Here is a 14,748-nt window from a genome sequence, read left to right as displayed (position 1 = left end):
ATGTGAAAACCCTGTGCTGTTTTCAAAGAGACTTCTGAGAGGAAAGTCGCTCTGAAAGCTATAACTCCTCTGTGAGAATATTCTCATGGGATTAAGGATCTGACTGCTAGGAATCTCGTGCCTTGTGGCCCCTTATGAGACAAGTCGCCATCTTTTATGACAGACTCAATCAGTTCCCTGCCAGTCAGAAGGACGGACGTGAAGTTCAAAATGAGATCTCAATTGAATAATCAATGTGAAGGGCTTTTGAAGAGACTCGTCAAATGTTGTCAAGGTCGCTGACAGCTGGAACGCTCGCGTTACTATCATACACACGATGCTTTCAATGCTGATCAAATTTAAATGAAACAAAGCACAACATCCATTTCTAATTCACTTTTCACTGTGTTTTCTGTCAATGGTAAGCCCAAGGCATTATTTGAAAGATTCAGAGTGGATGTGTTTGTTTTTTATAGAAGCGTGAGATGTAGAATGTGTAATTGGAGCAACATCTTTCAGCCTCAGATCAATAGTCAACTTTGAATTCTATTCACCTTGATCCTAATCAGGCTTGCTTGCTGTACTAGCTGTAACGCATCCGAGGGAGATATGCGTGGCGGCAGATAACAAACCACGTTTTTCTTTATTTGAAATTTTAATAAGACAGTGTTTCTGCACATTTGCAAGAATTTACTGCATTGTAATGGCAAGCTACATAATTGATAGTGTATAAATAGAACGAGAAAGACATCTTGAAAGCTTTACAGTGTTTACAAAAAGCCAGACAAAAACCATTTAATTCAAGTGTGTGTCACCTCAATGGTTGTGTGTGAGGATGGATGAAAGTGTTCTATATGCTCATATTTAAGGTGTTGGTTTTGGTCATTTTAAAGAAATCCAGGTGACTTTTTGATGTATGAATCGGCAGCTAACTTGCTAATTATATATATATATATATATATAGCAGTATTACATAAATTATACGTTTCTCCTTGCTTCTAATATCAGCCTAAACATATCTGAATTCACCATGTATGTACCAAAAAGAAGTACACACAGCTGCTCCCCTTATCTGCTGCAAAATAGTTTGGATAGTATTTTTGCATGTTTATCTTCTCACTCTCATTTTTCACGACACTTAACCCTTTATAATTACTGTGACATTTATTCCTCACTTTCTAAATGTGTGTCTGGTGTTACTGATCTCAGACTAGTGCCTTAACAACAATAATATTCTCCAGGTTAGAGACCAACTTCATGAGAGGTAATGGTGTAATGTTGATGTGTAGTTGCAATAAGAAACAAAAAACATGTTGTGGCTGAGATTCTGTTTCCGTGAAAGTACTCAGACGATAGAACCAATATCTTAAACTTCTTATATTATCTTAATTTGTTTGTCAAATGCCTGTCACGCACTGCTGTGACGTCACTGACTGGGCTTTTGCAGAGGTTTTGGAGCACAGAGAGCAGTGCAGCAGCAGCAATTTTCCGTGTGTGAATCATTGCTTATTTACCTTTTAAGGCTCTCCAGTATGCAGCAGAAGAAGAAATCCCACTTTGATACACAGCTGTTGTCAAAATGCTGACAACTGCAGAGCCCGCAGGACAAATCACCTGGTAGCAGTCATCGTCGTGATTACATTGAAATAAAAAAAGTGACTTGTGAGAATGTATCTTCCAAGTAGTTAACAAAACATGCCAGCTCCAACACATGTTGTGTTTTCCATCAGGGTCCGCAGTCATTCTTTAAAATAAAAAAAAGATGATAAATGAATGATGAATGATTGAATGTAAACCCTGTTATACTGTATCAACATCAGGGAAACGTGTTGTAGCAGTTGAATCTGAGAAGTTTATAGGCTAGGGGTGATTTCTAGCAATGAGGTCCACCACGCCATTTTATAATTTAAGATGTTGGCTAAAGGCAAGATTATGCTCTTGGTAATTTATGTTCTAAAACATATATATATATATATATATATATATATATATATATATATATAATGTGCTATTTGTCCACTGAACTATCGGGGTCGTTGAAGGGGAAACAAAACTTTTGAGGCTTGCTGTAATACTGGCAGCAACCATTGTTAAATAAATCATTAAATGAATATTTGAAAGTAAGAATCAGTTCAGATTTAGTAACAGAATTGTGAGCAAGCAAACACAAACCTCAACAAACCCACATTTAATGAGAGTGTGGGAAAGTCGACCAGTTAAGTTATGGAGAAATGTTGCAGATGAAATGAGAATGATTTTTTTCAAGGTGATTATTTGCTGAAACACAGCAGATTGTTCATGCCATAGAAATGCTGCATGATGCTAACATGGAGTGGATTAGTCCAGCCTATACTTCACATACAGTGTAACTGCTTTGTCAATTATATTTCGAGGGAAACTCACTTTCAAGAAGAAGAAGATGGAGAAGAAGACGACAAAGGAAAAGGGAAGCAAGTGATGAGAGAAGCATCTGTTTGAGGTGTGAAAAATACCTGCTTAGTGTGCATGGAAGAGGATGAAATAGAGAGAGAAAGGTGTGTTTGAAAATGAAGACGGCTTATGCACATAACCTTAATGGCACATTTCAATGACAAAGCTCAGTACAGGAATAATGTTGCTGGGTTATGTAAAAAGTGCCGTGAGGTGATTACTGTTGAGATCTGTTCAATCCAGCATTAGACTTAAAAATAAATGTACTTGTATAAATATAAATAAGTGGGTGTTGACAGTCCAAACAGAGGTCTTCCGAATTTGTAGACACAGTGAGGAAAAACTGCGTATTTGGTTTGGATATTTGAATTCTGCTCCGTATGAGTAATCAGATCATGTCTGCACATGTGCACACATTTTCTGTTCAATTGTCATTCACTGCCAATATGTAACCAGTGACCCTTCACAGAGCTTAAGTTTATCATTTATTGTTCGTGCATTCTCTGTTGTTTCATTCAAAGTCTCAAATTTCAAATGAACTGAATCTGCATAACAATTGCTGTGCTTATTCATGTTCCCAAGAGGAAGGAACCCGTTAGATCTGGGGATTGTTCTCCAGCACCCCCGTCAGGACAAGCTTTGACTCCATTTACAAAACAATTCAATCTTCCGTGAGGTATTGTACTGACTGGGAAAGCTGACAGGGCAGTTCATTTGCCTTTGCTGCAAGAAGTTGCCAGAGGGTAACTAGATATTGTCTGCTTGCAACAGCTTATCTGGTGATGCTTACTGGCTAAAACATGCATTTGACAAAAGTGATTTTTCTTTGTCACTGTTAAAGAGAAAAAGCCCTCTGTGTGAAATCCTGGTAGACTGGATGCTAGCGCACTGTCTTTTGAGCTTATTTTTTTAGAAACAACTATTTTTGTTTGATTTCAGCTTTGATGGTGCAACAGAGTGGTGAAATTGCAAATAAATACACTCAGACCCTGAAATGAAATGTAAATGTTGCCTGACTGTATCTCTCCATATATGAGTATATTTTTTTCTTACAGCCACAAGGCCCTGGGTAAGATCAGGTCCTAGAGTGTCAGCCTCATAAACTCCTGGAATAATCCTGCAGGAGCTGAGGGTGATCCCTCTCATTAAAGGAAAACCTTTATTGATTTCTCAATCTTTTAAAAATCATTGCCCCTCAGCCGAAAGTTCCCACATAATTTAGATGAGCAGGCGGCTTAATCCTTCAATCCTCTAGAGAACACGGGCAGGATTTATCAAAACGACACATACAATTTCATTTTTGTAGCCCGAACTCAAAGAAATGTGAATGAAACAAGTACGGAAATGTTGAAATACATAGTCACTAAACAAATACAGACATGTTCTTCTAATCACAGCGCCCACTGCAGTCTAACTACTGTGAACAGTCTCAAATGGAATATCAATGTTTTGCCCCCAGAGGAAAAGGTACCTCACTATCCCGGATTTGTTGGATTCTCTAGTCAAAGAAGGAAATAAGAACTTTAACAAAGGTGTTTTTTTCTTCTTTTTAGAGAGAGAGAGGCTTTGATGCACAATACCGCCCCACCTGGGATGTATCTTTGAATACTTCAGCTATTTTCCTGTTTGTTAATCTAAGCTGAAAAGAACACAAACAATTTATGATAGGTGAATTCCAGCATTTTAAAGACTTTCTACATAAAAGGTACATGCATTTCAAAGATGCCAAATGAAGACCTGAGAGAGAGGATCTTACTTTTTCAGTAGACTAAAGCTGACACAGGATGAGCGCGGTGTCTTGCTTTGGTGTTTTTTAAATGCAGATGCTTATGGAAGTCAAAATAAATCCAATTGTAACGCTCTGTTTCGGAGGATATCAGCATTCTGAAGGACTGTATATGCCTTGAATTTTTAAAAACAAATTTTACAAAGCAAAAGCTACGGTATGCAAACTTTCATTCGTCTGCCTTTATATTCTAAAATCAATTTCCCCAACACATCACCTAGTTTTATGTAATCTACAGCAGTGCAGCAACACTAATGTTGTGATATAAAACAGACAGAGAGCAATGCAAATCATACTGTACCAGTCGACAGCTTTGTGAGGGGATTTGCAAAGGGAACATCCAGTCTCTACGTCATATGTGATACCGCCTGTAGCGTTTCTCTCTCACACATTTCGATATCAGAAATGTATAGAAAATTGAGTGCTACCTGTAGTTGAGCTAAAAGCCTTACACGCTGACATTGTGGTTTTAACTCCTATTACTCTGACACGGCTTTTCAGTTGGCTGTACAGTGAGTTAGAGGTAAATGTATATCCCCCGCTGTTAAAAAGGGCAAGTACGTTTTGCTTTGTTCTTTGAAAAGTCACTTTAAAGAGTTAAATAATAGCCCCATTAGCCGCAGTATTTCAGTGCACCACTCTGGTCTCCAAAACACTGATGAAGGTCAAGCTTAAATGGCTCCAGCTCTCTCTCTAAGCCAGAGACTCCCAGCTTAGCCACAGCTCTGGGAACTGGCTCACACAAAAGATTTACCCCACAATGCTGCTGGCCTAGATAGACACAACTAACACAGAATATGGTGGCTGTGCATAATTTAGAGCACATCTTTCCTACACTGACAAGTCCAAAATTACAAGGGAGCTTGTCAGCCAAATGGAGCATTCAAATATATGATGTCCATGGGTGAAGATGGGAATGTTAAATCAATATTAGCTAACACGAACGTAGTACTCAGACTTGTGGTATAAAGCCTGGAGCTGCTGCTGAATGTGAGAACAAGTGGCCTCGAGGAATCTTTGTTCATTTAAACCAAACTATACCAAATACGTCCTCCTTCTGTAACACAACACGTTTTATTGTACAACTGACTGTTCTTCAACTGCCGTTTCGCTTCAAAGCGCTGCGACACAGTCCCTTGGACGCGATATATATTCTTAGGTGAGGCATTCTTAGGTTCGAGATTTCCTTTCTTGTCACAAAAGTACTTTTCATTTTTAAAGTCAACTGAAGCAACAACTCATAAGCCATCTTAGCCCTGCAAGGGTGTTAAATCCTCACTCGTGTCCTGGTTACATCCCTTTTGAACATGCGCCCTTTCAAGTGAAATTAATCAATGTCTTTATCACTTGGGCAGTGTCATTACCCAACCACAGAGTGAGAAATGAAAGTGCTAATCGCACAGCAAGTGGGGCATTTCTGTGGGAGGGCCAAGTTTTCCTCCTCAAGCTGCTTTGGAAATGTATTTTCAATTGAATGTGTTAAGCGAGTGAAGGGTGAATCATGATTTTACCTCAAATTGTCTTCATGACATCAGCTGTCACTAAAGTTATCCAAACCAGATTCTCTCACAAATACGATAAAATATTATTTAGATGCACATACTATGAAGGTAATTATATACAGTGTATATATATATATATCAGACATAACTGGGGCCCCTAATCCACAGCAGAACATACCAGGACATGGTTATTTTCTGTGCACCAATGTCTCATTAACCATGTCATGTAACCACAGCATACACATCATTATGGTAACGATCCAAGCCCTGCTTGTCATTATGAGGCAAGGGATGAATAGTCCATCAGAAAGTGCAAGGGCCCTCTGGCTTGATGATGTCCAATAGCAGCCGGAGGAATATTACTTTCCCTGCAGAACTGGGAGCACTGAAAACTAATTTAGTATTTCTGTCCAATAAAGAGAAGTAGTAATGACTGAATGTCTGTCTCCGGTGTGTGTATACATGCAGTGTGTATGTACTTATATGCATGTATTTATTATCTATTTCTGATACTATTGGAGCAACCTTGGCAAATGGCCAGCAGTGTAGTTGTAAAACTCAATGTGTTGAATTATAATTGACCACCTCCAGTGATTTTGCTCCAGAGACTGAAGACCTGGATGACTGTATTTGAATAGTCAAAAAAGGAGTATTGATTTAAACATTTATAGCAAAGAAGAAGGAGAAGAATTAAACATTTTACCTGCTTTCCAAGAGAAATGATGGTCCTTTGGAAACACAATATCCGACTGGACTGAAAAGGAAAGAAGAGACAAGAGGAGGAAGAGGCCGAGGTAGTTCCCAGCTTGCCGCGTCCAGGCAATGACCCCAAAGTCATCTTTTAGAGTCATAGTCCAGCCCATTGCTTCCTCTCTTACTCCTGTGGGAAGAACATGAAATTCATCAGTAGGTCGCTCATAAAAATGGAGCGAGACGTGGGCCAGAGAAACCAACGGAGGAGAATGTGTGTGAACTCTTTAAAATGGGGGAAGTGAAGGATGTGTCAGACATTCTGAGCTTTCTGTGTAGAAAATATCCCACTGAAACCTCCTGCCCAGATATATGACTTTCAGAGTCACCTTCCAAAGTGCATAACACTCTCTCGCTCATGAATAACAGGCTGTGTCCAAAATCACTTATTAATAATTATTATTATCATATCCTGTAGAGGACTCAAAGTATCCCACAATGAATGGTTAAAAGTTATTAGTTTGTCTGTTCACCATATTTTATTGTACATTTTAATATTTTTCTATTTTTAAATTATGTCTGATTCTATTGCATTGTGTTTATTGTTACGCGCCATTCACCTAGTCAAATTCCTGTACGTGTAATGTGCTTGGCAATAAACTGATTCCGATTCTGAAAAGTAGCATACAACCGATGGTCACGAACCAAGCAATATATACCATCATGCATTGCGCCGAAGGAAAAATGGCAGAGAGACAAAAGGAGACAGAGCAGTGCGATTGATACAAATCCATGAGTTGTGGCACAACAATTATATATTTAATTTAGGCAGAGCAGCTTATCACAAAACAAACGGCAATTATATGTATTAATTTGGGAAGATGTGCTTATTACCTCTGCATTCACAATGACAGGGCACAGCCCTTTGTGCCTTCCGTGGTTACCTTTCACAATAAAAGTCCTTGACATACAGTTTAAACTGCTTCACTGCCAACCAGGGAGAACTTAAATTCACTCAGGGCAGTTTGCTAAGAGGGAACTCAATAATATAGCTTAAAATATGTAAGTATCACTAAATTGCATGTCAATATCTATTATGGATGGTCCACCAACCAACGTTGATCTGGGACGTTTTAATTGCGCGACAGCAATGACGTAATTAACGGCGTAGAGAAAATGACCCAAGTAGCGTCCGAAATGTTTTTTAACGATGTGCTCACTATATAGTCCTCTATCTCCCTGGATAGTGAATAGGGAGTAGGGAATGAGTAAATGATTACGGACGCAACCCCTGTGTTTCTTTTTTAATGCAGCATACGAGTGGTCCTATGCCTCCTTCTCCTCCCACATAGACCAAACATAATTAGTCCGAGAGGCTCAAGAATCTCAGCCTCCCAAGGTAGAAGTGGACATATGTATTGAGGGAAGGGGAGACTTTAAGCTTGGAGTAATACAGGGTATTAGTACCTTTTTAATGTAGCTCATTTATTCCTATCTCCTGCTACTGTGATTCATGTCCTATGAGTGTTAGGGATTAGTCCTGGATTCACCAGGCCTCTAATTGTGTTGTACGGAAACCCTGAGAGGACGCTGAGGAAAAATAAATAAATCGCGGTGATTCATTTTTTTAAGTCTGATCTATGTAGTTTTGTCTCCTGTGTTGTTGGTTTGAGAACAGGTGGAAAACAAGGGTTTCACAGAATAATCTTGTTAAATTCCTTTATTTTTTTATCCGTGAAACAGGTGGGAAAAAAGGTTTGCCAAGTAACAAACTAAAAGTTTTGCTAAACACACACGGTACATATATTGTGTGTTGGCAAGTTATGTAAATTGAAACTCACCTGGAGGGAAACATGAATGCTTTCAGTTCTATTTACAACATGGCGTCGTAGTGCGCTTCATTCTCTTGTGGCTAAAATGAGTATTACAAAAACAAACACTAACAATTGATCCTGACAAAAAGAAAAAAAACTAAAGAAAAAAATGTAACAAATTTTGAAAGATTATTTTGGCAAAACCTTTTTTCAGCCGTAAACACGGGTGAGAAAACAATATGAATGTGATTTAGAAAACAGACGACCCAAAATAATGTATATTTTCCTCTCAGGGCTTCCCTTGCACCAACAGCTAAATAAATGGATATAGAATAGAGTCTGAAACACCGTATGCTTTAAGAGACTGATTCTATGAAGTTCATGACTGTGGTGATTCATTTTTCCAAACACACATTTTACTGCACTGTAGCACTTGGGTATTGTGACATGTTAATATTACCGGCAGTTTCCTGTCGTTCTGCAATCATGAACTCAGTTTGGTAAAACATTTTAAAAAATGAATTGAGGATATGCAAACTGAAGATGTCAGGTGGTGCATTTAATTCATCTATATTGAGAAACTGATTCTATAGTAATGTTTGCATTAGTTTCACCAAAAAGCAACCATTTTACCTGAATATGATTGTAAAGTGCAGCAGGACAATATGAAGATGTGTTTTTATTTTTATGTTGCAGATCACCCTGTCACATTAAGTGTACAGTTCCCTTGATAACCTAGTATCATAGAGAGTATCTGATGGTAGATTAACTACTGAGGTAGCAGGCATTTTAGATTTCAGATTATTTACACATGGTGGGTCTGTGAAAATGCCAGGTGCTTGATTATTTCTTGCTTGATTTCATTCAGGGAAATTAGATTTTGACTTTTCTGCTTTAGCTGTGTTTAGGTGGGGGCAAAAATTGTTTAATGAAAAATAACTGCTGGGCGGAGATGGCTTGGTGCCCGGAAATGGGCTGCCAGATGCCCAGTTTTTGATGGACTGTCCAATTTTCCTTTGGGTTTGATGTGTTATTCTATAGTCAAAAGTGTTTTGGTCTCTTTGTGTCAGAGGCGTTTTTAAAGGTGAAATGTATACAGTATGTCTTTTTGGTATGTTTTAAAACATTTCAAAACATGTCATACCAAAAAGGAACTAAAATCATCAACTGAATGTCAAGAGGCTGCAGGCTTCCTTTATATATATATATATATATATATATATATATATATATATATATATATAAAGGAAGCCTGCAGCCTCTTGACATTCAGTTGATAACTGTATATTTAGATTGTATGGAGGACCCAGTAGTAGAAGTGAAATGGTGCTTCCTATTTCTTTGGCCTTTCAGCATACAGCTCTTTGAATTCCATCAACCCAAAGAATAGTTTTAGGGTTACTTGTTCTCGCTGATATAAAGAACTCATCCACTTTAAATAATGAATCCGACATTTTTCTTCTGTTTTATTAAAGATGCCTTTGTCTCACATTTTGTGATGGCCAGAGAATTTATTGTGTTTGGATGAATGAGCAGAGTTATTCTGGCACTTACACAGCTGTATGCCTATTAGACACCTCTGTTGCTGATTACTAGCCAGCCTCTTGGGCTGCACTGCTCTGGAAGCCATACCTGACTGCACCCAGATTCCATCCTCCCTCCAGCCATTCTAATTCCACTATTCATGGAACAAGCAGCGCTCTCCACATTCTGACAAAATGTGTAACAACTGATTGGGAAACATGGTCTTGGAACAAAAAAACAAGCAATGAAAACAGCATGACCCCAAGGCTTCCAGCTATTGTTCTTCAAAGACAGACATTTGAGATTACCATAGTGTTAGATATAACAACATCTTCAAGTTCCCTCAGTTTAAAGAGCTCGTGGCAATTGTGTTCATACAGCTCAGCCTTGGACTCATCCAGTTTGTGTCATTAGAGGGGGGACTGCAGGCTATCCGGAAAATCTTTAAAAAAAAAGAGAGCAGCTCTTAAGCTGCTAAATATCTGGGTCAAAGGAATCATGCCAGGCTCTCAGTGGTCACAGAAAACCTTGCAAACAGCAGTGTGGCTCAGATGCTGCTGTGCATCCTATTAGATACTCCGTGATGTGATGGAATGCAATCTGCTTCTCCGTCTCTTGTGGTCCTTGTTTGGGACTCACTCGCTGGATTCATGAAGTAAGAGCCCTGCAGCTACCATAAGGGAACAGATGAGCAACACTCCACAGCCATCTCTTTCACAGGTGGTCACAATAATTAATGTTTGATTAGATCTTTCCAAATGAATGGCAAAAGCTAATTTGGTATGCCAAGGCTCTGAACAATCACCGTGTGATCCTCCAGCCTCTCTTTAAATACGCCAAACAGCCAGTTCTGTCTGGAGTGCAAACAAAGGCATTTGAACCCAGTACGTTTTCCAGAGATGCCAAGCTCTTCCCTAGTTCTCCACATAATTATGTAGCCAACCAGCTCATTCTCTCTTCAGATTCTTAGCTTAAATGTCCTGCCCATATTCCTGTGTTCTTCTTTGTGTACTGCATCCAGCATATTCAGGTTAACACAGCTGCAAGGATTTGTGCCACGTCGTGGTGCATGTAAACGGTTTTTGATTGGGTTTGGCAATATAAAAACACAAATTCATTCTCACCCCAAGGGTGCAGATTTTTGCAGATGTTTTCATTGACAAGAATGACCATGAAAGCATTGAAACAATCTGAAATGCAATGCGCAAAACACAGCTGTTTGTATTTCTTTAAATCACTGGCTTGTGGGTGCATCTGCATTCATCCGTCACTATATGGAGAGGTATTTGAGAATATTGCTGTCCGTCTCCATTGTATTCCTGAAATATTCTGACACAGTTACCACTATTCTATTTAGAACTGTAACACTTACATTTTTGTTGGCTGAACAGATTATGACAGCTCTGAGACACACTGTATATTTGCAATTCCAAAAAGGTTCGTGCAAACTGGCAGCGCTGATTGAAAAGGAGTCGCAAAAACAAACATAGAGCCCAGTATCCTGAATCCATACTGGACGAATCTGCACCTCCCAATTTACATCTAATGCCAATGATCACTGCCAAAGCAGGAAGTAGTTTGCCCTCTTTATTAGTGAAGCAAATTGTAAGGGGTGGTGGATGGGCGACAAGCTATGTTATGTACTCGTTTCCGTGTCACTCTGATCTGCATTAATACGGCACACTGATCTCCTCAGTTAATCCAGTAATCATTTCTAAACTCGGGCTGTTTGAACAGAACCACCGTCCCGCTGTCGTTCCTGCTCACGAGCTTCACCGCAGCTACTAGTGCCCGCACTGCAGAGCAGCGAAGCACTTAGAAGTGGATTCACTCACTTGTTCACTGAAATATTGTTCATTGTCTGGGTATAGCTTGAGGGGAGAAGCTAAAAGGTTAGGCTATTTCTTTAACCAATATCTAGAGAAATAATTAGATGGCTGATCATCACCATTAATCCGGGTACTTACCCATTCCTTCTAGCAGCACAAAAGATTGTCTCTGAGCGTGAACATTAAAGTCATCGTACTTTATAACGTTTCATTAGCTTACCTATTTAGAAATGTCAGCATGCTGACTGAATGTTTTTGTATTTACCGTTTTTTTTGCTGCTTCTCGTCTAATTTTCAGTGGGTTGTCGATGACTTTAGTCCATAAATCTTTTTGATCCAAATACTGGTAACAACAGATAATATTACCGACAGAGATAGTACATGACCGAATGCAATATGCTGCACATGCATGCAGTTCATTTGTCGTCCGTCTTCACAATATTGTTTAGTTTTTATTTGCTGACTGGAAAGGTCTTTGTAGTTTGGTCTTTTTTTCTGACAGTTGTGACAAAAAGTTTGTCAGCTAATATCTTTGTCATAGTTTCCTTCGACAAAATTGACAATGGTTGGGACAGATATGACAAAGATCGTATAGCTGCACCTTAGAATAAAACACAGACATTACTACGTTTCCTCAAAAACAACTCCCAAACTGCAATTACACGTAAATACACAGTATCTTAAACGGCATGGTTTGCAAGTACCTGAGCCAGCTGACTGCCAGTCATCCCTTTGGGTGATCCGGTTGGTGCAGTGGCAGATGTTTTTTTTTCAAGTCCTTCCACAGAAGACAGAAGCAGGGCAGAGGAGGCCTCCAAAGATGTTAAGTCTGACAGGGACAGTAAATCAGCTGTGCCAGGCCTCACGCCCGAAGCATCATGCAGTGGCTTAATCCTGTGTGAATCAATGTGCAGAGGGCTGGGGCTGTGTCACACCTCCAGCATCACTGAGTGGTATTAACTCCCTGGCTCTGGCTCTGTCAAGTACCCTGCACCCACTGATGTTCCCACAGAGGTTGGCACAAGAGTCAGCCTACAGGGTCTGAGGTGGGGAAAGAAAAAAAGAGACACTGATTTAAACATTTGATACCATAGCACAGTAAAATCTGACACTTCATACAATGACATTCTTAAGATTATATTTCTTTCATATGATGCATTGCGGCTATTTTGCATCGCAGAGGTGTGCAAGAGATACAGACATATAGTCTGTCTTATCTTAGCAGAAAGATCTGAGAGAGAGTTTCTCTGCATATACAAATGTATTATTCTGCGTCCCGAATTTGGATTTGCTGCCGCTATAGAGGGGGAGGTTCAACGTCACTTATGCATCGTATTAGCACAAGGGTGGTTGTTGTTTCAGAATTTTACATTAAACTGCAAGGCTTACAGTCATGATTTGTCCCTGCCTGTGTCACATTCTGACAGTAATATCAAAGACAAGAGTGCAGTCCAAGAGTAACAGCTCAGGATTTTACTCTCTTATGACTTTCAATGATTATATGCCAACCTTCCACCCAAGCCTGTTCCGAGAGCTCATCCAGAGGAAACTCGGATTCTATTAACACCTCCTGCCCTTGTCTCCCATCCAACCACAACCCCTTCCCCACTGGCCCCACCTCTAAGCTTCGCTCCCTTATTGACCTTCCTGGCCACGTTCCTGAAAACCCCAGATTCCGGTGACCCAGACCTTATTTCCCAAGGCTTTTAAGTGCTCTGCCTTGCCATTCCATGGTGGCTCAAATTCGCTTGTCTCTGTAACTGCAATTCTCCTTCCCTGGCTGGCTACTAACTAAATAAAAGCCAACAAATAGGATGGAAGAAATGTGCTCCTGGTGGGTGGAGCAAAATCAATTGTGAACATGCAGTTCCAACAAGGGACAAGCAATTAATTTAATCTCTATCCAATCTCAACCTTGGACTTCTATTACAGCCAAAGTTTGGCAAAGTAAGAACCTCTTACTGTTTTCTCACCTCTTGGGGATTTCTGGATCTAGATATACCGTATTTTCCGCACTATAAGGCGCACTTAAAAGCCTTTAATTTTCTCAAAAAACGACAGTGCGCCTTGTAATCCGGAGCGCCTTATATATGGATCAATTGGTTAATTGGTTGATCCATACTGGTTGTACACGGCGCTCTGTCAAAATGTTTCAGTACGACTGGTAAACTACAAAGCCGCACCGCGGTAAACACCGGTACTGTGCTTACTCCTAGTCCAACACCACTTGTGTGTATAAAGACCCCAAAATGGCACCTTTCAAGAGACACGCTTACGACGCTATTCTATTCTATGCGCCTTATAATCCGGTGCGCCCTATATATAAAAACAGTTCTAACATAGGCCATTCATTGAAGGTGCGCCTTATAATCCGGTGCGCTTTATAGTGCGGAAAATACGGTAGTTGGTATTGCAATAATCATTGTGTACCTCAAGAAAAACAAAGACAACATCTGGGAACCCAGAATAAATTGTTTGAACAGACGCTATATAAGTCTAGTCTGAACATACAGCCCACTATGTTCAGTATCTGAACATGTTCACAGAAATGTGGCAACTTTAAAAGGCAACGCAATTTTTTAGCAATGCTGGTGACAGCACTGTTGGTCTGTCTTAAGTCTGTCCAGATTATAGACTTAATATAAGAAGTGGACGTAGTCCTCATAACATCACTCATTGGTTTGTGGACTGCCGTTTGGAAATCTCGAGTTCAGCATTTTGGCCGTCGACATCTTGGTTTTTTGCAACCAGAAGTGACACGAGAGTGTGGAACTAAGTAAAAACGAACGCAGAATTAGACATTTTAAAGTGACCAAAATGGACAAAAACACAGACAATGCTCAAACCAGACAATGCAGCGACCTGCCAGTGTGTCATGCTGTCGAGTTTTATTGGGGAAATGTTTGAAAAAATCCAAATATAATTCAACTGCACTATAAGCTGCATCCAAAATGACCCTAAATTTGAATCAACAACTCTCTAAAGCAGTTTTGACAAACACTGGATGTACCTTTATGAAGGCATGATGGGTATTGTATTGGACTTAGTGTTAGGATTAGTTTTAGCTAAGTGTGCCTATGTTAAGCCAACTTATCCGACCATTTCCAGCTGGGACAGCTTAGCCTCTACAGGCCTGTCCTCTACAGGCCTGTCCTCTTCTCTGCTCCACTCCATAGAGTTCAGCCAAAAGACAG

At 39.7% G+C, this 14,748-nt stretch overlaps 1 protein-coding gene across 1 annotated transcript in view; it reads right to left on the bottom strand.

Annotated features, from left to right (window-relative positions):
- The window catches only part of thsd7ba (thrombospondin, type I, domain containing 7Ba), a 102,893-nt gene extending 96,345 nt beyond the window's left edge, over positions 1-6,548 (bottom strand). Inside the window, exon 1 of the mRNA XM_076109377.1 lies at positions 6,401-6,548. Within this exon, the coding sequence (XP_075965492.1) occupies positions 6,401-6,548 (148 nt within the window). The remainder of the gene's footprint in view (positions 1-6,400) is intronic.
- Positions 6,549-14,748: the final 8,200 nt, after the last annotated feature.

The sequence above is a fragment of the Anarhichas minor genome, unplaced genomic scaffold (assembly GCF_050575085.1).
Source record: "Anarhichas minor isolate MPS153535 unplaced genomic scaffold, ASM5057508v1 ptg000004l, whole genome shotgun sequence".
NCBI classification, from domain to species: Eukaryota; Metazoa; Chordata; class Actinopteri; order Perciformes; family Anarhichadidae; genus Anarhichas; species Anarhichas minor.
The sequence above is the reverse complement of the archived record's forward strand: the minus strand, read 5'-3'. Positions and strand labels throughout refer to the sequence as shown.